This window comes from Eleginops maclovinus, chromosome 12, assembly GCF_036324505.1.
Source record: "Eleginops maclovinus isolate JMC-PN-2008 ecotype Puerto Natales chromosome 12, JC_Emac_rtc_rv5, whole genome shotgun sequence".
NCBI classification, from domain to species: Eukaryota; Metazoa; Chordata; class Actinopteri; order Perciformes; family Eleginopidae; genus Eleginops; species Eleginops maclovinus.
Window position 1 is genome coordinate 7,456,901 of NC_086360.1, and position 27,855 is coordinate 7,484,755.

At 38.8% G+C, this 27,855-nt stretch overlaps 1 protein-coding gene across 1 annotated transcript; it reads left to right on the top strand.

Annotated features, from left to right (window-relative positions):
• The first annotated feature begins 321 nt into the window (after positions 1 to 321).
• ppil2 (peptidylprolyl isomerase (cyclophilin)-like 2) lies at positions 322 to 27,833 on the top strand. Its single transcript, XM_063897785.1, has 20 exons — positions 322 to 482; positions 699 to 748; positions 1,405 to 1,450; positions 1,562 to 1,624; positions 2,029 to 2,080; positions 2,893 to 2,944; positions 3,183 to 3,274; positions 4,045 to 4,134; positions 4,224 to 4,299; positions 4,453 to 4,613; positions 7,452 to 7,527; positions 10,206 to 10,312; positions 14,245 to 14,334; positions 16,338 to 16,371; positions 18,591 to 18,708; positions 19,413 to 19,469; positions 24,200 to 24,272; positions 24,634 to 24,696; positions 25,830 to 25,972; positions 27,598 to 27,833. The coding sequence occupies exons 1-20, from the start codon at positions 451 to 453 to the stop codon at positions 27,698 to 27,700; spliced, it is 1,578 nt and encodes a 525-aa protein (XP_063753855.1). The 5' UTR covers positions 322 to 450; the 3' UTR covers positions 27,701 to 27,833.
• The last annotated feature ends 22 nt before the right edge of the window (positions 27,834 to 27,855 follow it).

A 27,855-nucleotide genomic window follows, 5' to 3' on the forward strand; every position in this document is an offset into this window, starting at 1 on the left:
ACTCGGGACAGAGGAGCAAACGTTTTATATTTCCTATACTCAAGGAAAGATCCTGTCCTATCAACAGCTATTCATCTTTTCCTTATCTGTAAAATGTATGCCCTGTTCTTTCTTTGATGTAGTATGGAAAGGCTTTGGTCTAAGACTACTGCTTCTTCTGTGTATGCTTATTAATTTACACTGTCCCTTCTTTCTAATTAACCATACAATAAAAATACAAATAAATAAAATAGAAACGAAAGAAGAGTGTATTGCATGTTATTGTTGTGTTAAACCATTCTTCCTTCAGGGGGCGACAGAGTGTCATTGCCATAAGTAGTACGCAGTTAGAGACGTTCACGACGAAGAACGTAAACAGGAAGTCACCAGAAACAATTGGTGGGTTTTGTTGACGATAAAGTCTATCGTTATTATTCTTAATATTGTTTGGGAGCCACAAAGCAACTCAAAATGGGGAAGCGACAGCACCAAAAAGACAAAATGTGAGTATCAGAGGTTTTCGTGGACGTACATCGCAACACTTATCGTATGTTGTTGTTGCTAGCTTAGCTAGCTCATATGCTTTGCTAATGAGTTAGCTAACTTAAAGCCCTTTTTCTGGCATTATATTTGACTCTACTTTATTTAGGGTTCCTTCAAACATACAAGAATCATAGTCTTGTTTGCTATTTACATGTGTCTTTTATCTGCATAACAAGGTACATCACATGTTCTGAGTACACACACTTCTATGGAGGGAAGCAATCAGGTGAGTTGTATTGCTTTACTTAATTAAGATTTTACTGCATGCTTGTTGTCTTTTATGTTGTACTATAATCTAACTGTGTGGTGGAAAACTACTCGGATCTACTACTTTAGTAATTTAGTTTATTAATACACCGGGAAAACAATGTTTCTAGTAAAAGTCCCACCTTCCAAATTATAACAAAACAATTATTCATTATGTAGTTTTTCTGTGCCTTGTTTGTATACACACAACAACTATAAAAAAATGTAATTATAATTGTTTATCCTTCACTAACTGGTTATTCACTTAATGTTGCAGCTGGTTATCATGGGGATGAATGGAATGTATGCATAGTTATCTTAACTTTGAATAATGAATCGAAATATAAGCTTATTTAGACTGAGAATGGCTGCACACATCAACCCATGAAGTCTTCAGCTGTCTTGTTTTGTTGACCAAAAGTCCACATACACAAATCTTTCCCTTAAACATGTCTATGGTATTTAAATGTATGATAGCATCACGTTCATAATGTAATGAATACAATCATAAAAAAACAAAGAGTACAAAGAATTCCCGTTGTTACTTTAGTCCGGAGTCACTATTTGACTGAATTAGTAGCTCACCTGAAGTGCATGCCTGTTTACTAACTGCTATTTAATGCTTCTACTTTTCAGTCATCCCACAAGCAAACTTCAGACGGCTTCCATTTGACCACTGCAGGTAAGGGATTCACTAGAACTGTCTTAGTTGTGTGCTGCCTGAGGTTGGCTCAGTAACTGTAAGATGAACAACATTTATGAATTTGACTGTTTTCTCTGAACAGTTTCTCAGCTTGTCCCTGCAGCCGTTTGAGTATCCTGTCTGTACCGAGGAGGGAGTCGTCTTTGATCTGCTGTAAGTAGAATATAGTTATGAAAAACATTTAGTTTACAGGCAATTATGATTATGAACTGTCAACCAATCTATTACCAGCGGTGTCATATTGCTGCTTGAGCTTTGAGGGATGTTAAGGATGTTTTTTAATGGTCAGTCTTTTGCATGATTTAACTTTGAGCATCATACTAGCTCAGGTTCAGATGTATGTCAGCAAGTGTTACATGGAGCTCTTAGTAATCCTCATCTAAGCCTTGTTATTTCGTTGTTGGTGTCGTACTAAACACGGGTGGAGATGAAATTGCAAAGAGCTACAAATAAGATGAGGACAAATGACGGTTGTTGTAAAACCATTAAATGCAAATGTTTTGTGGTTGTCTTGTTTGACCTGAAATAAATATCCCTTCCTTTTTGCCTTGTTTCAGGAGCATCGTCCCTTGGATCAAGAAGTATGGTACCAATCCAATCTCTGGAGAGGTAAGAAATCAATTCACATTGTGCAGCTTCTTGGTGACTAAAAGGTTAACCTGCATACCATAGTTAATAGTCAGGTACAATGAAGAATAAACATTAATCTGCTACAAACGGAACAAAAGCATTGTTCCAAATGTAGGTGGACACACACACAACTTTTAAAATGTATACTTGTATAAGTAGGAAATGCAATCAATCATACATTGACATAAATACACATTTCTTTACTTTGGAGTAGTGCTGAAAAAATAATGATAAACAAACAAACTTTTATTGATTTATTTAGTGATCTATGTAAAGATCATCATGGTTCATCCTCAAATGTATTACTCCTTTTAACAACGTTCGATCGTACATTTGATATGTTTTGGTTTTCGTCGGTCAGACAGATGTTCAAAGATGTTCTGACATTTTATAGAAAGTTAACAGAATATTTGAAAGATTCACTCTTCAGAGGTTTTTCTTTTCATTTCCCAAATATGTGTTGTTCAGCTTCCTAAATGTGACTAGTGGTATTTATTTCTAACACCGCTTTTAGACACCACATTATTTACTTTAGTTTGGTTGTGAGTTGTTCCCATCCTAATTAATAGTCTCTAGTAGTGTAGTCTGCACAGTTCAATTAAGTTCAATGCATTAATTATTGAAATTTGGTAATAGAAAACAAAAAAATGACAGCTCTTTATAAACATTAGCTCTTTACGAAGTCCACACAGCAGTAATGTCCTCATTGTTTTTTAAGGAAAATGGAACATTTTTTTCCCATTATTTTCATGATCACACACTTACACCTCAGTATTTCTTTTTCTCCACAGAAACTGGAAGCAAAGTCCCTCATCAGACTTAACATTGCTAAGAACAGCGATGGTGAATATGCATGTTTCATTATACCTTAACCTTAAGGGGTTCAAAGGGGGATAAACGGTTGATATTACGATTTAAGCTTATTTTTCCTAACTGTAATCACTCAAATCAACAAGTAATTTGGCAAAATAAAGGTCAAAGCCCTTAGCTTCTGTCTTTATTTTAAAGGGTTGACTTTTTTTCCGCTTACGGCAACAGGTTGAGTGACTCTGCTTCTGATTCTCGTCTTATCTTGTTCCAGGAAAGTATCACTGCCCCGTTCTGTACAACGTCTTCACAAATAACTCTCACATCGTGGCCAACAAAGTCACCGGCAATGTGTTCTCCAATGAGGTGGGTAAAATACACTAATACCTTTATAACACAGATCAATATCTAAAATTACGCACGCACGCACACACACACACACACACACACACACTTTATTGATTGACTGTAATACAGTCCAGAGGCACAGCCCTCATGATCTCAAAAGATGCTGCCCAACATCTCACTGAATAGTTGTATAACATTTTTTTTTACAAAAGGTTGGGGATAACACACATGCACACATTTTATCTGGTTTTACAAAAACATTACAAAACTTGGAATCCATCTTTTTGTTTTATTATTGTCTGATCAAAAGAAATCTGTCGTATAGTTGAAAGAAAGTGCAACTCGCTTGTACAATTGATGTAGTATCCTGTTATATTTTATTCTAGTGGTGTATCTGTAGATACTCTATAGATATATATCCTCCCACTTGCACATTTGTATTTGAACTATTTGTATTTATTTGTTTGATTCATGTGCAATGTCTTGTTAACATTCTGCTGTAGCAAAGCAATTTCCCAATTTGGGATCAATAACGTATATCTAATCAATTAAAAAATCACCAAAAAATGAATTCATTATCTCTTTAACCTAAATGATGTGAATGTCCAATCAGTGCTGTCTATCGAAGCAATCAACTCCTTACTGCATGCTACGTATGTTGACCAAAAAATCTGAGTTCCTCCTTCAACGCTGATCCTAAATTCACATAAAGGGTGGAGAATATTCCCTTTAAGGTCCGTGCCAAGAGAGGCTTTTATTTATTTTTGTATATTTCTGTTTCTACTCAGGCTGTTGAGCAACTCAACATTAAGACCAAAAGTTTTAGAGACCTGCTGACCGACGAACCCTTCACTAGAAAGGACATCATAGTACTTCAGGTGGGTTGTTGCTTTACTTTGGTTTTCAGAAAACGCTCATTATTTAGGGAAAAGTTGATCTTTTTATTGATATAAAAATGTCTTTACAGGACCCAACAAACCTGGATAAGTTCAACGTGTCCGACTTCTTCCACGTGAAAAACAACCTGAAAGTGTTGGATCCCGGTGAGTTTTCAAAACTATTTGAGATGGGGAGTTTATAAAATCACCTTCTAATCTCTACTCTGGGAAACATTTGCTTAGTCATGCAGTATGAACTTGCCTCAGTTAAACTTTGCATGTCTTTCCCTTTGCTGTGTTTTCCCTGGCACGGGTCAGATGAAGAAAAGGCCAAGCTGGACCCGGCCTACCACCTGAAAACGACCAACATGGAGACCAGGGAGACCTTAGCGGAGCTGTACAAAGACTACAAGGGGGACACGCTCCTGGCTTCCACTATGAAGGAGACGGTGGCCAAGAAGACAGACAAATTGAACGCTGTAAGTTAAAACCCTAAAGAGTTGTGGAGGTATGAGTTAGCGTTTTAGCCTCGTCTCTAAATCAACCTTTTTTTAACCCGTTTTTGGTAACAGGCCTGAAATAAGGTCTATGGTTAACACGAGCTTTTATGACATTTTAACGTTCTGTTCTAAGACATTAGCTGTGTCAGTAAACACCCAATGGTGAATGAAGCTTTTATAGGTCTTGAAAAGGAGTATGACTAAATGAGACTCCTAAATGTCATCACGACGACAATTTGCCTCCTCTAGTGAGGGGATACACAGCCATCTACATTTTATAATTTATAACTATCGTGATGTGGTTATAAATTGTAAAATGTACTAAGAATTATCAAAATGCTATAAAATTCGGATGTCACACATAATTATTAACTTTTTTGGAAGTGGTGATTCGACAGTCCTAACCCTATTAATACGTTTTTACATCAATTATTGAATTCTTCAGTTGTGCTGCTGTAGCATGGACGTGTAATTTTAACGTTGCACACAGGAGGGAGCCAACACACAGTAATGCATGGACAGTAATGTCGGCAAACAAGATAAACAACTGCATCCAGAAACAGAACAAAGAGCATTCACAGAGCTGCGAGGAAGATTTCTTATATTTCAAGCATACCTTAAAGGAAATGTATTTATATAGAGAAAGACTAAAGATCATGTGTCGGTCTGAAACATCAACCTTAGAGAAAAATTGAAAACACAAAGGCCTTTCTTATAAAAAGGTTCATATTCATTAATTCAAGTCCTCTTTTAGATACGAACTGTTACCCAAATCAGGTCTAACTGTAGGACGGCTCACAGATGTGTAACTAAAAAGGGTGAAACGTGGCCACGTGGACCACCGTGACCGTGTCCTTGAATGACCTGATGAGGATAATTCAATTTGAACGGCATCAACAACTTCTCTCGTCTGCTCTCTTTTGGATCAGTGTTGTTAGTTTTTTACACCTGAGCTATTCCTTAGTTGCTTTCCATCTCGAGTTCACAGTCGAGGTGACGCTCCGACAGCATCTGAGAGAACAGGGAATATAGGTCAGACGGAGCACACAAGGTAAAGTCTGGGCTTTCATGCGCCTTCACGATAACTAGAGCAGAAGAATGCCAAACCAGGACTGCAGAGTAGACTTGAGCTTTTAAAAGGCATTTTCATCTCTGCTTTCATCTCCCTCACTTGTTATTGAATTGACTCCAATAACTCCATTCTCTTGTTTTTATGGTATTTGTGGATGCTGCATTTTACTATTCAGTTATTCTACTATCATTTCAGATCAAAGAAGCTCAAAACAACTCGAAAGCCGCTTGATTATGAAATGGTATAAATCCGCAAGCTGCAGAGGCTGTCATTACGCACCTCTTGGCATCAATGTGGGGACCAGCCAAGGATGTGCACTCCCTGATGAAGTGCCTCTGAGCAAAAAAACTTGCTATGCATATTTAGCTGATCATCAGGGATAAATGTACAAATAGGGGCTGAAAGATGTGGTTATTTATTGATTTATCTTTTTAGACAAACTATAATATTGTATTATAATATTGTTCTGATGCTAATTTGTCTCCTAATCACACAACTTCCCAATGCACATACATGCTTAGATGATACATGGATGCCGTTACTACATTTATGTTAAAGAGGCCCTGTTATGTTCATTTTCAGGTTCATATATATATTTTTTCTGTGGCATTGGTTACATAGTTTAATGTTCAAAAAGCGCTTTATATTTCTCTCATCCTGCCTGTGCGGCAGCACCTCTTTTCACCCTCTGTCTGAAACCAGAGCCCAATCTGCTCTGATTGGTTAGCTGGCCGGATCTTTTGTGATTGTTCAACTTAGAGATGTCCTGCCCCTTAGCCTATGACGTACAATGTGTTGGAGCGCTAACAAATAGAAGTGCGAGTGTTACGTAGTGATGTCACTATTTTACGTAATCAAACAAAGGAGTCCAATGGAGGTGTTTTAAGGCAGGGGAAAGAGTGTGTGGGAGAGAAACTCCCACTGGAGGGGCCACAGGGATTTAAGCCTTTGCAGATCGTTTATATGCTCTAAAAAGGTGATAACACACTACAGGAAAGGAACAAAAAGCTCAAAAGGGGCCCCTTTAAATCCACATGTTGAGTTTGAGGCAGTTTAAGGTATTACTTGGCTTAGTTGAATACTCAATTCTGATTGGTCAATTTGGACATTTCAAAGGTTAATGTGACAGTAGTACAGACCGCTGTTAAGCACTATAATGACCGTTCCTAAGGGGGATCAAGAGAGAGAACAGAGGTTAAAATACGGAGCGCTGCACGTCAGATAAATCACCAGATGCAGACAGACCGAAGTAAACACTAACGGGAACACGGTTTGGGCTTTGTAGGGTTTAAGGACTTGTTAGTGGATCAGAAACTGTGAACAGACTTGGACAGTCACAGAAAACATCAATCAGATCAGATATTACTTATATAGGCAATAATAGATACACACAATGGAAACCGAATAGAATCAAACCAGATGATAAATAATCAAGTTACCCAGTTAGCGGTGGCCCAAGATCAACATTTCAGAGCTCTGAAATAAAACTGTATTTTGTCATGAAACATCAGAAGCGTTTCTGAGCTATCCGAATAGTTTTGTTTCATTTCAAGCGGATTTATCAAATGGTTTGTGGCCCCTAAAATGTTATCTGTACTTAATTAAAAAAGAAAAACTACAATTCTATCTATAGAATGGCTTTTGAACAATCCTAACATGGTAAAATGATACCTTAACAGAGGATGAGGTAAGAAGGGTTTACAAACGGCTTATAAAAGATGATATCTGTATTTATTTCTCCTCAGGCTCACTACTCCACAGGCAGAGTTTCTGCCTCCTTCACATCAACGGCCATGACTCCTGCAACAGTACACGTAGCAGGCAAGTGATCATCATCATTCCCAGCAGGCGGAAACATTAGCCTCGTCTTCTTTAGTTTCTTTAATCGTTATCAATCAGGGACAGTGGCTAGTCACGCCTGCTCTTTTGCAACCAAGTGCAGCTTCGTGCTCACAGCTGAGTGTAGCTGCGACTGCGAGCTGCTCAGGTCGCTGTGATGTCGCTTCCTGTCATCCTCTGAGCTGCTGCATGGGAGAGACCTGCTGTTATGCAACTGAATGTACAGTAGATTCAGTTGTCTTTTAAAAGAGGAACCGTTTGGATTTATTGACCCCGTTTAGGTTTCTGGAAAAGGTTGGCATGCCATTTGTTTCTATTGATAATGATGATAATAATAATAAATCCCATTTATATAGCGCGTTTTACGGTACTCAAAGACGCTTTACATATTGCCCTATCAGAACTATGCAAACAGATCATTTAGTAATTTACACTAGGGTTCAAAACAAAAACAGAGGTTAAAACAAGAATAAGATGGTGGGAGTTAGATGGTGAAGGCTAGTGCAAAAAGGTCTGTTTTTAGTGCAGATCTGGAAGAAGAGAGGGTTGGGGAGACTTTGAGGTGGGAGGGAAGCGAATTCCATAGGGTGGGGGCAGCAACTGAGAAGGCCCGATCACCCCAGGTCCGGCGCTTTGTCCGGGGGACTTGCAGTAGTTGGCAGAGACGGACCTGAGGGACTGGGAGGGGGCATGGTGATGGAGGAGGTCAGCAAGGTAGTGGGGGGCTAAGTTGTTGAGGGCCTTGTAGGTGGTGAGTAAGATTTTGAAGTTGATTCGGTGTACATATTGATTTGCTCCTCACAATAATATCAACACAAAAAAGACAACCTTAGAGAAAATGTAATGCTGATCTTCTAATAACACTAAACATCAATTTACACTTCACTAAAAAGTTCTCTGTGACTCAGTAAGCTGAAGTTACAACAAAAACTAAAAGTTACTAGCTGCCTTTCTTTTCTCAAAATTGACTACTTCAAAAATAAATTGTACACAAAATAACCCTATTATTATTGATATCTATTTAATTGTTTTGAAAGTTGTGATTCAGTTAAGAATCTTTAGAAAATAAGAATGCAGAAAAATATTTATATTTGAGTACGAACCAAAACATTTCATTGTAATGTGTTGAATCACTTTTACGTACTGTACTTGAGGCTTTGGGGTACTCGTTCTTTACTTAAAGTTTTCATTTTATGCTATTTTATACTTCTGCTCTACTACATTTTGGAAACCAATATTGTACTCTTCTACATTTGAGCAAAACAAGCTACTTTACATTATCACATTGTAAGATAATACAAAAGTAAAAGTAGGAGTCATTACATTATTTGACCCTTACTAGGGCTTTGACTTTTGCCCAAAAATCATATTCGAAGTTCGTTTGTTTATTAATATTAAAGTTCGAATGTATTCGAATATTTATTAATAATATTTTGACCATTAAATGTCTTCAGTAAGACCAATATTAGTATCACACTTCAGTTCGATGTTCTGTCCACCAGAGGGCAGTGTATCAGTCAATGGCGGGTGTCCGTAATATGTACAACATTAGTGTGGGTCCCACATATGACAGTTAACGCTCCATCGGAAATACACGAGCTTACAGGAACCTTTCGTGACGTGCACCTAGTCAGTCAATGATGCTTTCGGAAGAAAAACACAGTCACTTGTTTTGGTTTTTTTAATTGTATTATTTTCAGACTCTGGATTAAACACAAACAGTTTTATCCACTGTTCTCATCAAAAATAAATAAAAAAATAAGCCAGTCAGGCTAAGTAGGTTAAGGCTTACTCCTCATCAGGCGTAGTTGTCGTTGGCGCGGCCATTGTTTTAGAATATTGTTTTAAAATAAGCGCGATTGCGCGAACCAGGAGGATGCCAACGTCATAGGTCTACAGGAGCCCAGATGACCAATAATAGCCTTGATAATGAGCTCGCGGTTTTACTTCACCAGGCGTGAAAAAAACCTTGGAATCTGAATTGAAAACAACACTAATAAAAAATAATTCCCATATAGGTTCGAATATTAAGGGCTCCCTAAAATTCGTTCGAATTTCTTTATTTTTTTAAACAATCGAATTATATTCGAACAACGAAGTTCGAGGTCAAAGCCCTAACCCTTACCAGCAGTGAAAAACGCATTAATATATGAATAATAATAATCCAGAACAAGGAATTTATATCATTCTAAAATGGGACATTACGCACAATAAGTACTTTTACTTTTGGTACTTAAAGTTGATGCCAAAGCTTGTACTCTAGTATGCAGGACATTTACTTCTAACACAGTATTTTACACTGTAGTATTTTCTACTTGTACTGAAGTAAATATATTTTTCCAACTCTGAACTTTTTAATGTTTTTCAGATTTCGGTTTTTGAATTAAATACTTTTTTTAAGATCACTGACTGTCTTGTGTCTAGTAAAACTTTTAACATAAACGTTGTTTATAGGAGAATAAATGTAATCTCAACTCTGAAAACATCTACAGAGGCTCTGGGGGATTTCTAAAGGTCTTGCTGCATCAAGCTAAGACTCGCAAACAATCAATCAAATCTAAAAATAGTTTTTTATTAATGACAGCCTCTGTCTGTCAGAATCATAAGTAGTAATCTATAAAGACAATTGAAAATGGCTTCATATCACTTTTCTCTTATAGATGCCATCGCAGACGACACGGTGCGTTACCAGTATGTGAAGAAGAAAGGCTACGTCCGTCTGCACACCAACAAGGGAGACCTGAACCTTGAGTTGAATTGTGATAAGGTAAAAAACAGACACAGATAGAAAGCATAAATGTCTCAACATGCCATGGGAAGAAAAGCATTTTTTGAATTATTTGGGGGAAATTCTTCCAGGGTTTTAGTTACCGTACTACATCTCCCCAGCCTGAGATGTAGTAACTGAGTTGACTGATGCTCAGGTTGTCTCTCACATGATTGCAGAAAATGGGACTTATACACGGTGTGTGTTTTCCACCCCTCTGCAGGTAGACTTGGAAGAATGTTGATGTCATTTCTTTTTAACAATGTTTGAGACCAGCTGATAAAATGTAAATGTTTACAGTATATAACTTTATAATTGAGTACTTTTTGACTTTCAAGCTGGTTCTCAAATGATGCTGTTGCAAGGTAGCTTTGGCACAAGGAGCCGGTTAAATCGTATTTCAGGTGACTCATCTAAAACACTAAAGTCTCTTGCAGAGTCTCTTCCCCGGGCTGCCAAGTTGACATCTTAGCAAAGATGCGTTTCCTGTGTTCTCCTCTTTTTTTTGTCAGGTATGTGGGGCTCCAAAGAGACAGCAAGTTCCAGGAATGCATTTCTGCCCTGGTAACCAGGGCGCTTCGTGCGCTTGGTTTTCATTGGCTTCTGAGCTGTTGAATCAGGGTAATGAGGGGAAAGTTGCAGCGGTTAGACAACCTGCCCTCTGCACCCCCCCATCCCCAACTCTCCCCTACCCCCCGCCTTCCTCCCCAGTGGTTTCCACACAAGATTGCAGCTCTATTCGTGGACTGCTGTTTATGAATTAATGAGTGCCGCTTCACTGTCACATACACTCTTGGTCAAACGAGCCCAGAGCCCACCTCTCTGTAAAAGAGCCCATTTTCTCACACAGCTTTGGATGTTTGGGCACCCCCCCCCCCCCCCCCCAGCCGTTGTTTGGGCTACAATTGGATAACTATCTGAATTCGCATTTTTAAATCTGACAAAACTCGAAATACTCCAATTTAATAAAACGATATAGACTATTTGAAATGTCATTAAGGCACACAATTATTTTACTTAACAGTTAGTTTAACAACGTTTCAAATAATAAAATAAAAATATGTATTATACAAACAGTACATACATCGACATAGTCACACACCATGCACAAGCACAAACATCTTCTGTGTTTCTGAATTGCGGTCACATTTTAAACGTTCTGAGGATCTACCTCCAACACAGAAACATGATAGCATGCATGCATCATTCATCTCAATTAGATGAAGATCTCTGACGTGGGCGGTTCCTTTTAAAAAACTAATGGGATTCAGATGAAAGTAGTAATAGAAACTCAAAAATTAGGCTTTGAAATTTTAAGTGTGCATTTTCTTTATTCACGTATTAGCATCTGATTTATAAACTGTTTTCGGCATTCCTTTTCCTTTATTTTGACACCTATAATGGTTTAAGTCAATCGTTTTATTTATTTTTTTGTCAAGAGGTTTAAAACAATAAGCTTCTTTGAACCAGAGTGCTTTAAAAATCTGGGATTTAACAGCAATTGTGAGACATGGCACAAAACAAGACCCAGTAGAGCTTGGACAAACCTGTCACACGGCGGAATTAATTCCATTTTTTTTTTTACGAAAGCATCTGGTGTTTCTTGGAAACTACCAACCATTTTTGCTAAAGGGGAAAAAGTAAGTTTCTCACGCAATCACACGCTTTGCTGTTGACCCTAATAACATCAGACCACAGTCAAAGCCACGCTCCTGCTCTGGGGACACATACCGGCTTATTTCACACAGTGCCAGTCAGTCAAAATGAACTTCTGTCAGTGGGTGTTTTTGTTATGATTTACAAGATGCTTAAAAGTTTTTATGACCCAGGATTTACCTTTTTTTTTTAGCAAGAGGGAAAAAGATCCAGATGTCTGTGAGGTTTTTACACCCACAAAACAGTTTTTCAGAAGACTGCTAAGCCTGGCTTCCGGCAATATAGATATGTGAGGCCGCCTCAGGCAACAGATGAACTCTCCTTCATTTTTGTATAACACACTTTCTAACAGGTCAGACAGAGTAACACGTGTGTGAGACTCTGTTTGTTGTTGTTGATGTGAATTCAGAGCTGTCAGCCTAACCCAGATGTTCAAATAGAACCTCTGATCTGAGGTCATTGTGGAAGTAAGAAATCTGCCATCGTCTGTGTGGGTACGATTTTAGAAGAGCCCATCCCTTCCCCTTAAAGAATCACTACAAATCTGCAATATATTCATCTTTAATCTATGCCGTTCTTACCATAATTCTGCATATCTGGACAGTAGAAAGACTACACGTCTTCCATCCCTGACTGAAAACCCACCTTCAAAGACTGGCCCATTTAAAAATGCATAAATAAATGTCCTCTGTACGTATCACTTAGAGAAATGTTTTGCTCATTTGAATCCAATGAACTTTCAATATTTGTTTTATTTATTAATAACTGATTTACACAATTCTCAATTGTATTTCTTCCTGGTTGAATACACTTTTCTAATAAACTTTGTACAAAAGTGCCAGCTAAATGAAATCAAATGTAATGTTAAATACAACAATAACAAGGGAATTTATTTTTGCATTGACTACATTTTTAGTCTGACTCACATTCAGTGAGTTAATGTTACACGGTCGAGGGTGTGATTTCGGGTATGTTAATGGGTTTATTGATTTCTGTCAGCCTTATGTGTTTGTTTTTTTGTGTATGTTGAATGCCTTACCCCCACACTGATTTCAGTAACAATGACATCATATAGTAGCTGATATGATTTGCTGGAGTGACCATTCAGTGTGTGGAAAACTAGAACTGTCGTAGGGAACATTTTGTTTAATGTGTTTTGTTTTACTGTGGGTTTTTTATTTATTTTTTACTTTATTGCTATTGATTTTTACATTATATAAAATACAAAGTGGAAAGAAAAACAGGGACAAGCATTAAACCATAAAATAACAAATGTGGTCAATGAGTCACTTTGGTATCGTTTGTAAAGTTAAAGAGAAGGAGTCAAGCTTGGGAGTTGTTTCATTCCAGTCTGTTTCTTTTTTGCATCGTCCCGTCGGTTCAGTTGGTGTAAATATATTTAAGCGATAGTTCCTCTTGTATGACCATACAGTGAGCATTGCATTTGAATCAAAAGTCCGAAACAGTTCAATATCCAGTTTGTTGGTATCCTCGATGCTCGTATGAGGGGGGTGTAGTACTCCATAAACATACACAAGGGTTACGGACCATTGTTTTTAAATGCATATCTATAAATGCATACATATTCACTTAGACACATACATGGATACACACATGCAACCTCCACATAAATTCAAGGAGAAAAGTTAGTTTTTACATGTTATATACACGGCCCGGCCAAAAAAATGGCCACAAGCCTGTGGGGGCAGTGCTATGATCTGGGGTTGCTGCAGTTGGTCTGGTCTAGGTTCAGCAACGTTATGTGCCCAAAGAATGAGGTCAGCTGACTACCTGAATATACTGAATGACCAGGTTATTCCATCAATGGATTTTTTCTTCCCTGATGGCACGGGCATGTTCCAAGATGACAATGCCAGGATCCATCGGGCTCAAACTGTGAAAGAGTGGTTCAGGGAGCATGAGACATCATTTGTGTGACCTTTTTTTTGGCCGGGCAGTTTATTTCTTTTATGATTCCAATCCATTCCCCTCTTGTAGGGCGTTCTTTAATGAGCCACCTTGTTGTTAGGGCTTTCTTAATGTTCAGCCATTATTATTATTATTATTATTGTTATTGTTATTATTATTATTATTATTATTATTATTATTATTACTATTATGATTGTTATTGTTGTTGTTGTTGTAATTTTAGCTTTGTTCTTCCATTAGGATTTAAAGTAAAACAGGAAAACCCATTGTGTGACTGTGAACACGAATATATTCTAGCAATCTTTAGTGTGGGTGTCTGAACAGTCTGTGCTTGCTTTGTCGTCCAGGTTCCTAAAGCTGGAGAGAACTTCATCGGTCTGTGTAAGAAAGGCTACTACGATGGGACAGTGTTCCATAGGCTCATCAGGAACTTCATGGTAAGGACTTTCACAAGATCAAAATGCCATTGTGCGTTTTACATACCACCACCACCACCACCAGTTCACTTAAAGGACCTTTCCACATTCTCATTTTCACAACAACAAAGTGACACCTGTTTTTGGATGGATAGATTTAATTGAGCCAAATGGAAATAAAGAGAATTACTGGTTATTTGCAGTTTAACAAGATAGGGAGAGAAACTCCCTATGGAGGGGATGTTGGGATTTCAGCCTTTGAGGACCATTTACTTGCACAAAAAACTAAATAGCACACTACAGGAATGGGAAAACCCCCCAAAAGTGGTAAGTAATAAACTGGATTTAGGTATGGTTTATCCTCCAGAACATCCGTGTATCAAAAGTCATGCTAGTCACTGCAAAATTCACCTCTAACGGAGTTCTCTCACCAGCCGCTCGCCTGTGTATTTCAGAGCAGCCTCTCCCATAATTAAAGAGGCTCTTAGTGTATATCTGGTCTCGAGGGGACCCTTCACTTTTTTTTTTCTTTGGTCTTCATAGACAGTGGCAAGCTGTGAATTGTTTATCTATAATTACTTGCCACTTATGCCTTTGACGTATTCTCAGCAGCTGAAAATGACAGAAGGGTGGCCTGGGAGAGAATCCTTTCATAACAACAAGCAGATTAATAATGGCAAAAATAATTGTGGCCCTCACTTTCACAAGGGCCTGATAAACTACTTTAAAAGGGAGAGTATAGAACATCCTCAGGTGATTTTCTCAAAAGTTTATTGTGGAACATGGGAGGCCCATCAAGGCTGCTACCCCTCAGGTGCATCCTAGTCTGTAGACCCTCTCTCTGAGCCTGTTTCACACGTGACTCTTAGTCATGTTGCAGTGAAATCTTGCATTTTCTGAAAACCTGCTGTTTCCATTCAGTCAGGGAACATAAAGGTATTCAGCAGCTTTGATTAGGCGGATACAAAGTCAAGGACAGCAGATAGAAATGAGCTGCTAAAAATCTGGCATAAATCATCTCTTCTCTTTTCTGAGACTAATGTAATGTATGCATGGTCCTTGCTCAAATAAATGCATACATTGATTTTGCATGCTCAAATCAACTGTTAATGTAGACGCCACTTACGGCTGTGTCTTTAGTTTCGAGTTACTTTCGAGCATCAACGCGCACCGCTTCTGAAGTGACGACAAACACCCAATCACAGCCGAACTATATCTTTCTTGTCATCCGTAAACTTCAGGCTTCAGTCTACATCTTATGAGCTCCGCTGCTAATTTTTGAAGTAAAGTGTCACGTGACTGAGACGAGTGTCGTGACCTATGGTATTGACATGTGTCAAGAGACTAAATAAAATATTTTTATATTCAATCTTTTTGTGCGGCCCGCTACCAAATGACCCACGGACTGGTACCGGGCCGCAGACCCCTGTTCTAAATGACCTATGCAAGCAAATGAGACCATTACTGAGAAGATTGGCTATTTCTAAATAGGTTTTCAGAGTGTTACTCATAGGTGCCACTAGCAAAACCAAACGAAATTGTGCAAGTTGACCAGAAACTCCTTGAGATCACACTCCAGCAGGATCTCTGGCAGTGAAGGAACAGCAGTAAAATGTGACGTTTTCATAAGGGACTGGGAGGGTTTTTTTACCATTCTGTTCACAAGCACAACGTGTCCATGTCCACGTTCGTTTTTGCACAGTAACAGCACAAGGATCCCCTCATCAAACCTTAGCTCCAAAGTGCTATTGGTCATAACCCCCCCCCAGTCTAAAGAAACACAGCAGTTACTCTCCAATAGGAAAGTTGAGTCTGAACAATGAACAATAGAGACCTGTATCCCGTGTCAGTGACTGCTAATGCTTACAAGGAACATGCCTCCAAGTTGGATTTGTGACAAAATAAAAAAGGTTTATTTAAAGACCTCTGACACATTTTACTATTTAAAGTAATGGGAACAACTTTTAATGTGCAGCAAAAGACGGCATCCAAACCTAACAGGTTTTCTTTTACATTTTTTCCAGATTCAGGGAGGGGACCCCACTGGCACCGGTACAGGTAAGATGAGGACTGCTCTCAAACCACATTTTGAATTACGTAACGCGTCTCTGCTGAATTATTTATAGGTCTTTTTTGGAAGCTTTGAGTAAATACAGCTTGCAATTCCTGATGCAAGTCAAAAGTGTTACTAAATATACTCTCTGTTAAGGCCCAGGGGAGTAAAGACCACACTTAAGCACACACAGATGGTGCAGATGGAAGAGGACTGAGTTTAGGGTACAGAAAAGCAAGCGATTGACCAGCATTCAGTGTTGTTTTCCTGTCTTTAAAAACAGTTTTAAAGGCTCCTCAGTGTAATCGACTGCAGGCCTAATACAGTGAAGTTACAGAGTTTGTGGCACAAAGGTGTGTCTTGTGTCTGTGGGCGTCTCTGAACACTATGCAAACAGATTTATGAAGGTGCTAAATTCCTGACCTGTGGGTAAAAACCCAGATGGAACAACATGTGAAATGAAACTCATAAAGAGACGTTTGGCTGGACTTGAAAGAGGGATTTCCCCAGCAGTTACTTGCATGAAATGTGTGTGTATTATCAAAGACAATAGTACACAGGCAACTGCTTTGAGACTTTGGACTATTGTCAATCATTTGTTGTTTTCATTCTGTATCTTTCATAAAAACAGGTGTTAAAGAGGCCCTATAAGAGCATTTTCAGGTTCATAATTGTGTTTTGTGCCCTTTCTACATGCTTCTATGTTCAAAAAGGTCTTCTGTAGCACCCATGTGTCTGAAACCAAAGCCCAGTCTGCTCTGATTGGTTAGCTGGCCGGCTTTGTTGTGAGTGGTCTACCCCTGAGTGGCCCCTTAACCTATTACGTACAACTAGTTGGAGCGCTAGCCAATAGAAGAACATTGTGTTACGTGTTACGTTGTGATGTCACTGTTACGGAAGTAAACAAAGGACTACAATCGAGGTGTTTCAGGCGAGAGAAACGTTGGGGATTTAAGCCTTTGCAGACCATTTACATCCACAGAAACATATATACCACACTGCAGGAGAGGGAGAACCCAAAAAGCATAATATTCAAAGGCTTTAATGTCATATGCACAGTAGCAACAGTGTTGTTATGGCAATGAAAAACGTATAACTGTTGTGTTTTTATATAGGACATAAAACAAATAAACATAATACAAAAAGTTCAAGAGGCACTTAACAGAGCTCAGGCATTTAGCAGTCTTATGGTTTGTGGAAAAAAAGGGACTGACAGTTTGCTATTTTCCCTGGTATTCTGCTTTTTGATGCCACTGACGATCATTTATTGTCATTCTGCTTAACTGCTGCTCTAAAATAACAGCCAGTTGATAAATTATGCAAAAGTGTCACCAGTGAAAGTTGATGGATGCACACAGCTGCTGAAAGGGTTGATTGGCGGTAGTATGCACCTACACTGCAGCATTACCCAGTGTGTACATACAGCACATACTGTCCTTGCATATACTGTCTGCACACATAGTTTCATGCTCGTACACCAGCTGGCATGACAGTGAAACACACCTCAGGGCGACAGATCCTCTCACTCTGTCGGGAGCCAATAAGCTCATGCAGTGCGTATTGCCTGTATTCTCATCGTGATGACTCTTAATGATGAAGTCAATCTCAATTAAGGATTCACAGCTGAAGGCGCCCAACACGGCTCCATGTTCAAGGGCATACAGGTCTCGTGAAAATACATGTCGCCTTTTTATATCTCTTTCTCTACTTTGAATATGTACTCCTGGTACAGCCTGTCAAAATGAAGTGGCAACCCCTCTGCCTGAAAGCCAATGCGGAATAGAGCCCTTATTATACTTTGGAGGGTTCTCCCTGTCCTGTAGTGTGTTGTATAGGTTTTTGTGCATCGAAATGATCTGCAAAGGCTAAAATCCCAAAGCTCCCTCCAGAGGGAGTCCAACACATCCATTTGACTCAATTGTAACGTAATGACATCACTTTGTAGCACTCTAACACTATGTGGTACACACATGGTACGTGATAGGCTGACGGGCGGGACCTCTCTAAGCGGTTGACAAACCATAACCGCTGACCACTCAGAGCTGACTGGACCTTCTTTGAACATTAAAGCATGTACACATGTCACAGTAGAGGCACGAAATACAAATATGAACCTGAAAATGAGCATCAAAGGATTCCTTGAACAATAAGAACTTTCTAGCAAAAATTTGTTTTCAATGTTTTTCTCTCTCCTTCACCCCTCACCCACTTTTTCCCTTCCCAGGAGGGGAATCCTTCTGGGGGAAACCTTTCAAGGATGAGTTTCGGCCCAACCTGTCTCACACTGGCCGAGGGGTTCTCAGCATGGCCAACTCTGGTCCAAACACCAACAAATCTCAGTTGTAAGAACTGCTCTTTTTTAGAGCCTAAACTTTCAACCCTCTCTGTTTTATAGGAAGTCAGTCAGCAGGGACTTATTTTCTTTGCTGTCTGTTCCTTACCTGTTGATTTCTTTGCTGAGGCCCCACAGGCGAATACATGAAGAAAGAAATCAATGCTGACAGAATACACTATTTTCTATTGGCTGCACAGACAAGCATCTGATGTATTTTGGTATTCTCTTATTTAGTACTTAACAGAGTCCTGTTGGTAACATTCTCATTCAAAGTAGTCAATTTGAACAATTACCTTTCCTACATAAAGTAGAAGTGTTTGGAACATAATAACTCATTTAGTTCTGATTATGGACAAAAACCATGCATATTTAAATCTGAAGTTTTCATTAGAGATTTTAGATTGTTTTTATAAAGCAAATGTTGTCTTTGGTACACTTTATTTATGGTGTACTCAACAAGTTAAAGGCCTCTAGTGATTCTGGATTAAACCATAATGACTAAATAATAATCATAGTTTAAAACACTACAATTATAAACACTTGGCAATTAAAGTCCTCATATGTGATGATAACAACATTATAACGTTTTATTTACAATTCTCTACAAGGGGATATACTGCTTATTTATATTTGTTAATGGGTGGTGTGGGAAGAACCTATGTTTCCTACACGGTTAACCTATTCATTTACTGTATCTTTTTTTTCTCTCAGCTTCATTACGTTCCGGTCGTGCGCCTACCTTGACAGGAAGCACACAATCTTTGGAAGGTAAACCAATGTTTATTTTGTACCGCACAAGAATGATGCATTTGACTTTAAAATACAAAAAGATGTTGGAGGTACGCCCACCATAGTCCCTTAAAGAGGCCCTATTATGCTTTTGGGGTGTTTCCTTTCCTGTAGTGCGTTATATATGTTTTAGTGCTTGTAAATGGTCTGCAAAGGCTTATATCTCAAGATAATAATAAGATAATCTCTAGACGGAGTTTCTCTCCCACAAAGTCCCCACCCGCCTGAAAGACCCCTATTCTAATCCTCTGTTCACTTCCTGCTCATAGTGACATCAGTATGTAACACTCACGCTTCTGTTGGCTAGCGCCACAACATATTGTACGTAATTGGCCATATGGGGCCAATCTCACCAGAGCCGGCCAGCTAACCAATCAGAGCAGACTGGGCTCTGGTTTCAGACAGAGGGGGAAAAGAGGGGCTGCAGGCAGTATGAGAAAAATGAAAACCTTTTTGAACATTAAAGCCGGTAAACATGTCATAGAAGAAGAACAAATTATAAATACGGACCTAAGAATGTGCATAATAGGGCCCTTTAATATCCTGTCAGAATATTGGTTGGGAAATCACCACATGTTCACTCTAGCTTTCACTCTGTTCTTCATTAGCCCTCTGTTTTGCTCTCAGTCTATTCCTGGTGTTTATAACCTTCTCATGTAATTCTTTAAAGGTGTCTGGTTGCTTTGGAAGTCCATACAGTGGTTATATTTCTGTGACTCCCAGTCTGCCCAAGAACAGTGAAATATTCAGAAGATGCTCCTTTTTAACTGAAGGCTCCCTTGAGCTGCTGTGCTGGGCTTTTATCTTAAAGGACTGTCCTTTTTAGAGAAAGCCCTGTGTGTTGTCTAAAAACGTTCAGAAGGCTTTCAAGTGCCTGACTCTTCACATGGTCAACACACTATTAAAAGCTTCCTCTTCTTTCCAGACGGTAGTCTTTGCAGATTCAAAGGGAACGATGGAGACAGTCCACTTTACCTGATCTAGACATAATGTGGACTCTTTCACAATGGAACATTTATTTTGAAATCAGACTGGACTCTTGGTGTCTTCTGTTGTGCAGTTGTTGAGGTTTGAACACAGCCAGGTCATTTAATTGAGACTCTTTAAGCTTGAAAGCTCTCTCAGGACCAAGGCGCGCACTAAAGGCCTTTCAACACTGGGGGTGTGACAAATGAACAACGCAAATATAAAAAACTTGTTTTCAGGAAATTATGGATTTTTTTCAGGTTGCTTTTAGTGAAGTGCTCTAGATGAATTTTGCCCATCACAGTCAAACAGTGAAATGGTGTGTATGTATAGGGCGTTTTTCTTGTGGAAGCTATGAATAGATAGAGCGGATGTGTTTGTGATGCTATGTTAAAAGAAGTAAACGAGTTGGCAATCTTGGATCAGACTACAGAGCCACCATGATGATATCAGTCGGTTCGCTATCCTGGCTCCTAAATGGTGGAATGAGCTCGCCATTGACATCAGGATAGCAGAAACTCTGCATATCTTCCATTGCAAACTGAACAGGCATCAGTTTCGGTTGCTTCTTTGCAATTCAATTCTTGGGGAAAAAAAACCTTGCACTTATTGTAAGTCGCTTTGGAGGAAAGCATCAGCCTAATGTAATGTCATATTTCCAAATACAAACTCAAATCATAACTCTCTACTACATTATCTATCCTGTAGGTTTAGACATGACCTCCATTCTGCACAACGTGATTCGTTTAGGCCTTCGTTCATGTTTGAAAGCTCAAAAAATAGGACTTATAGTATTACAGCGCTTTTTCGCGTAATATACACATTCTGATGTGCAATCATTCATGACAAAGGACAAGACATACAAAAAACTATTTTGACGTGTGAATTAAATGTAATATAAAACTCCCTGTTGTTTAAAGGCCTCACTACTGCTTCATTTTCCCTGATGAATTCCAGTTATTTATTTAGAACAATATAAAATAAAGAATCAATTTAGAATCTTTTTATATGTTCTATCCTATGACTGTCAATGCTGCCCCTGTTGTATTCGGCCTGGCTTTTTAATATTTGTTTTATCAGAGAATTGACAGTAGAGAGATGAATGGAAATATGGTGTACGTGAGAGACAGCCTAAAATACTTGTAGGCCATGGTTTAAATATAATAATAATAGATTTCAGTGTTAAGACAGACATCTCCTCGTAATATGCCAGTCAATCCTCCTCCTACACAACTTAACATTTCCTTGACCCTAAATTCTCCTTCTTCTCCTTATCTGAAGTGCCAGCGTTTCTCAAGCCCCGGGATGGATTTCTTACTGAATGAATATTGCTGCTTTTTTCCTAGTAAGATATGCAGTCAAAGAAAATATTTGAACTGGTGACAGCGTAAATGTCTTGGATGACATTAGAATATATTCCATCATGTAGGTGTTAAAATAGACGTGTCCGTTTAAAGCACATTTATTGGGACCCTAACAGTTTTCTGTTATATCGCAAGGTCAGCACCACATCCAGGGTTCGCTGCTCCTCCTGTGGCCTGAGAAGCACCCCCTGCCAGCTATTGGGTGTACTGTTTGGGCCAAACCCCTCGTTAATAAGCTGGCTGTTGAATTACATTTTGTTAGTGGCCAAATGGCCGTACTACAGAAGAAAAGAAAAAAGTAAATCAGCAGATTTTCTACTTTTTGAGCGAAATCAAATTCCCAGTGCTAACATTTGAAACTTGCTTATTCAATCATTTGTTCCCAAAAGTTGTAAAGTACAGTTATTTTCCTGCTCCATTAATGTGCCTGAGAGGAGATCAGTCGTGACGCTGTGGTGCCCCATCAAATTTAAGGGCGGGGCTTAAGGAAACTCAAAAGTGCATGCTCTACGATCCCAAATCCTCGAAGACTCATAAAAGATCATTTTGTCCTCGAGTGGCGGGCCATTTTGGCTTCATGCACCACTGAGCAACTTGCACAGGAACAAACGGCCCTGCCTCCAACACTGTCTATCCAATTCTCCTTACCAATCCCTAGGTTTGTGTCTTCTCAGTCGACACATTGTAACAGGGGGCCCCCGAAGGAGCGTCGGGACAAATATTTTGCTTTTAAAAGAGCAAGGCGAGAGCAACTGCTTTAAAGTGCTCTGCAGCTTGGGAGTTGCTCCTTGATACACCTCTTCGCCCTCAGCGTTTGACAGACTCTCTATCTTCAGAGGTGTTTTTCAGGGCTGTGTTTAAGAGGCCAGTGGTGTGCTGATAACCAGGACCTGTGTTCACTGTCTCAGGAATATATTGAGGTCTGTGCAATCCCTCAGCGGCTGTAGGAAATTCTTTATTATAAAAATAAACAACAGGGTGATGGAAGCACACTTGTTTTTGATTGACCAATGGAAATATTTTATTTACATTACTTTCAAGTTTTAGGTGCTTTGTTGATTTCTATTCACTTCAATGTTGCAGCACAGTTATCTGAAAGACCAAATAAAGGGATCGCTCCTAGTGACAACCCTACAGAGAATTATCACCTGAATCTGCAGCGCACCCTTGGCTTTACGGAGCTTTATCGTTTCAGCTCATTGTTCAGCTGTCTGGCTGTAATTGTATTGCTTTGCTTTACTCACCCCACCGCAGGCAGCTGTTTTACTCTTAAACCCACTATGCATTGCCTTACCAAACACCAACCTGCAGACAGACAAAGTTAGAGACCACCGGGGGGACAGAGTAGATTATAGAGTGCTGCAGGAATGAGTCCAAAAACCTGATGCCAGTAAACATTTTTACACTAATGGTTTCCTCTTCTCAAAGACAATTGTTTTTTAATGGGTTTTTGGTTTAATGCCTGAATCAACCTGCACTAAAGCTCTAATGGTCTTTGTTTAAGCAGGTTAACGTTTTGTTCTACATCATAAATACCCCACTTGTGAGTTTTTAAAGCTTTTTGTATCTTAAAAAAAGCAAGGCTAAAGTGGGTAAATGAGACTACAGAGGTTATTGGAAAAATTAAAGGACTTCACTCTAAACACGGGGAAACTCATCTACTTGGTTGAAGTCGTGCAACCTTGGTGTAGTTTGTCTATAAATGACAATAGCTATTTGCTTCTGATAAATGCATTTAAGCTTCAAAAATCATAAAAGTGTTGTCCGTATGTAAAGATGATCCACCCTTTTGTTTGCCATATATCTTATTTTATGCAATTATCCAGGCGCATCTGGAGTTGGCGTACGACTACTTACTTTATTGCTGCAGAACTCTATTTAGCTGCTTAAAAGATGAGAAGAAATACCTCAGGAGTTGGTTGAGGCCAAAAATGGAGCTAAAAGAGACAATATTTGACTTGCATTAATCGGTTGGACATACACAACTCCAAATGAGTCCTAGCTGAAGTTCAGCAGCCATGTAAATAAGAGTGATTTCGTGTCAGGCTCAAGGGCATTTCAGCCAGATGGAAGGTGTCACAGGAGTCTGAATTTAGTTTCATTATAATCTTTGAAACCAACCAGGTACAGCCCTCATCAGTCTTTACAGAGGATATGAGAAGAACAGGACAAATGTCTAAATTCGGAATCAATTGATTCAGTGAGGGTTACATCTTTAGATTTTCCTGCAAGGGATAGGCTGCCATAATTGTATCTTTTTCTTATCTAAAATCTAAATGGTCTGGGACCTGTGTGGCGAACTCAGGCCTCTCTTGCTCTTACATTGTTGTAAAGAAAATAGGTCATGAAATATATGTTTATTCCTCACTTTCCTTGCAGGATTGTTGGTGGATTTGAGGCGCTTACAGCCATGGAGAATGTGGAGAGTGATCCCAAGTCTGACAAACCAAAGGTGGGAATTAATGACTTTTAAGGTCCAGATTGACAGAGAGATGAGTTTTCATATTCCAGTGAGGATTCATTTTACTATTCTAGTCTTAATTAAAAATATTCTTTAAAAACAATACAAATACAAATGTAATATATAGTCAGTCCTGTTTTTCTGCAGTTATCAAGAGGTTGTTTATGCAAAATAAGAGGGTTTAGCAATAACTTGGTACTTGTGTTGCTTCATAATTTAGATATTGGTATATTAAAGTAGAATTTACTGACATTTTAGATATTATAATAATTTAACGATGCCCAGCATAAGTCCGCATTTTATGTAGGGCTGTGTTTTTTTTGGTTACTTATTTTGCTTGTTTGATTTACAGTCGGAGATCAAGATCATAACTGCCACTGTGTTTGTGGATCCGTACGAAGAGGCTGACGCTCAGGTTTTTATCTCTCTGTTTGCATATATAAACAATACTGACTTTCCTTAATGCTTAAGATTCTTTGTGGGTACTTACAGTGCAGAGGGTTAAGTATTTGGACAGTGGAACATTATTGTAGCAGATTTGCAATGAAATCGTGTCTAACTCTTCAAGTACTTCATTCTGCACACAGAAGATCAAACAACCAAGAGAAACACATTTTGCTGTATAAAAAAATGTAATAAATCAAAGCAGCTCGATCAACTTACACATAAATCCTCGAATAATAGTTGGAGCTGATAAGATTATTTGACTCGTCCATAAATCAACAAACAAACTACACTTACTACCTGATCAAAAGTGAGGGAATTCAGTTTTATAGCATCTCAAAGAAGGAGATTTCCTGCTGTCCCTTTTGTCCCTGTCATATTAGCTTTGGATCTTTGACTGACAAAAGACATTTGAAAACATCAACTTTTTGGATCCTTTTTTACCAACATTCTATATAACATACATTTAATTTATAATTAATCTAGGAAATAATCTGCAGCTAATTCCATAATGAAAATAATGATTAGTTTCAGCCCTAAATTATGTCCAATATGACCTCTAACGGTTTTCAAACATTGCCCAAAATGGTGCAATAAAGCAGGAGATGCTAAAGAGATGCAAAGCTACCTGGGTAGAAATTGTCCCGAATCATCTCTGCTGGTTGACACATTTTTTAATTGACTTAAAAGGCATTGATTTCATGTCAAAATAGCGCTTTTATTGTCTTAAATAAATCAAACGTTAAAAAAAACAACAACTTCAAAATCAAAGACATTGGAAGAAGGATTTTTGTGAATTGTTTACCATGAGTGGAACCGCATAAAGCTAAATAATTAGTAACATTTAATTGTGTGCCTCTGCGGCATTTTGCTTGAAGACATTGTTTGAGTTTAGCGCGCTAGTAACCGTTAACCACATGTAACCGCTTTACATCCAACTCTTTACCTCGTTAGATATATATGTTTTTAGAAAGACCCTCTGAGGCTCGTTGTCCCACCTGTATTTCTAACTATGAAGCACAGTGCAAATGCCAAAGTGGAAGGAACAATTGATGAGCATGAAGTCCTGTGAGCAGATTTACATGATTGTATATATGATTTCAGATCGCAGCAGAGCGAGCGCAGGAGTTGCAGAAGCAGGAGGACGAGAGGCAGCAGACCAGCGTCGCCCTGAAGAAAGCTAAGGAGGAAGAGGCGCCGAAGACCTTCAAAGCGGGTGTGGGGAAATACATCAACCCTAGCACAACGTAAGGACAAATGCATACTGATTTACTAGTCACCAAACTATACTCTGCTCCTGCTTTAGTAAGCATCGCTGTGATGTGGGGAAAATATAGGCAAAAAACTGGAGAGTATTTGGATGATTAAACATTGTGATTACATAGTGACTGAACCCTTATAAACAGAATCTGCACAATCTCCAAGTAGAATAGAATACATGTCCCCGATGGTTCATTGATCAGGCTGTGATTTAACAACATTAGCATCATACTTCCTTAACATAGTGACATCACTATGTAACACTTGTGCTTCTATTAGCTAGCACTCAAACCCATTGTAGGCCAGGCTAAGAGCCGGGACATATCTAAGCGGTTGACCAATCACAACAGAGCTGACCAGCTAACCAATCAGAGCAGACTGGGCTCTGGTTTCAGACAGAGGGTGAAAAGAGGTGCTGCAGCACAGGCAGTATGAGAAAAATAAAGAGCTTTTTGAACATTAAATCATGGAGACATGTCCCAGAAGAAGAACAAAATACAGATATGAACCTAAAAATGTGCATAATATGGCCCCTTTAATATCCTGTCAGAAATATTGTAATAATATAGCTCTCATCGTCATCATTTGAATCATTATGTTCACTTTTAAATCCCTATAGCTGCATTTCTTTTAAAGGAATAGTATTTTTAGAATAATATATACACGTTTCATATCCGTCTCTTTCCATAATGTCTAGCCGTTTAGCGTTTGTGGTAATTACTGTCGTTATGCAAAGTGAGGGTGCATTAACTGAACCTAAAAGGCCAAATTGGGCATTAGAAATAATTATGCTCATATTTTCCCCTCTTTTACGGTGTTTTATCTTCAGAGTTTACGCATCTTATCCTTCTCCTGTCATCACATCGTATTCACATTAACATAGAGTATGTCAGTAATAATGCTCCCAAATGACAGCCTGTCTATTTTCACAGTTAAACGTGGCATACTGGGTGTTTCAGCAGTCACTATTGGTCTTTTTAGGGCTTTTGTCGGCAGTGAAATGTTTTTCATTTACGCATTTAAGATAAGATAGAGCCTTATTCATCCCAAGGAAAATTCAAATATAAAATATATGTATGTATGCAAGGAGTTATGTTTGTATGGAGTTGTATGTTTGAGCATATGTATGAATGTATTAAGGTGGCTGACAGGGGCAAACGCGCTCCAATGGCCCAAAACACTTACATTAGGAGAAATGTGTTGCTTATTTTAATAATGTAATCGCTTGATACCTTCTGATATTTTTGCAGGTCTAATGTAAGCTAGCTAGGTAACGTAGCTAACCTAGTCATTCTAAATATACAGAAAAAAAACACTTAGAATTATGAAACAGACTAACTCTGCCAACAGGGACAGTTGGCAAACTTTATAATCCCCGAATTTCAACAAATGCTCTTGTCCACCATTGTTCCAGCTGTGATGTTTCCTAATTTGCATGTGTTTTGGCACACATGTGTTTTTATATTTGTATCGTCTCTGAAATTGCAGCACATTTCTTCTTATGTAATTGTTTTAGGTCGTTGTTGTGTGTTTGGCTGTTAGCCAATGTAAACCAAAGACACGCAAATGCTTAGTAACAAAAACAGCTGATTGTGTTATTATTCTCCCCCAGGAAACGATCGGCTCCTGCAGATGAAAGTGGGCCGTCCACCAGCGGAGCGGTGCCTAAAAAGTCCAAAGGCAAGACCAACTTCGGAGATTTCAGCTCCTGGTAGCACCGACACATTGAGCATTCAGTCTAGATTCTTACTGGTCAGGTTGAGCACAACAAAATGGTCATTTATACTTTTGTCTCTCAGTAGTATTGGCGTCATGTGAAACGATTAAAGTTACTTTTTACAAACATGATGTTATCTCATTTTTCACCTTT

Coding starts and splice junctions, on each gene's coding strand:
- ppil2 (XM_063897785.1), top strand. CDS start 451: ATGGGGAAGCGACAGCACCAAAAAGACAAAAT. Junction 1,451..1,561: donor CTTCCATTTGACCACTGCAG/GTAAGGGATTCA, acceptor ACAGTTTCTCAG/CTTGTCCCTGCAGCCGTTTG. Junction 2,945..3,182: donor CATTGCTAAGAACAGCGATG/GTGAATATGCAT, acceptor ATCTTGTTCCAG/GAAAGTATCACTGCCCCGTT.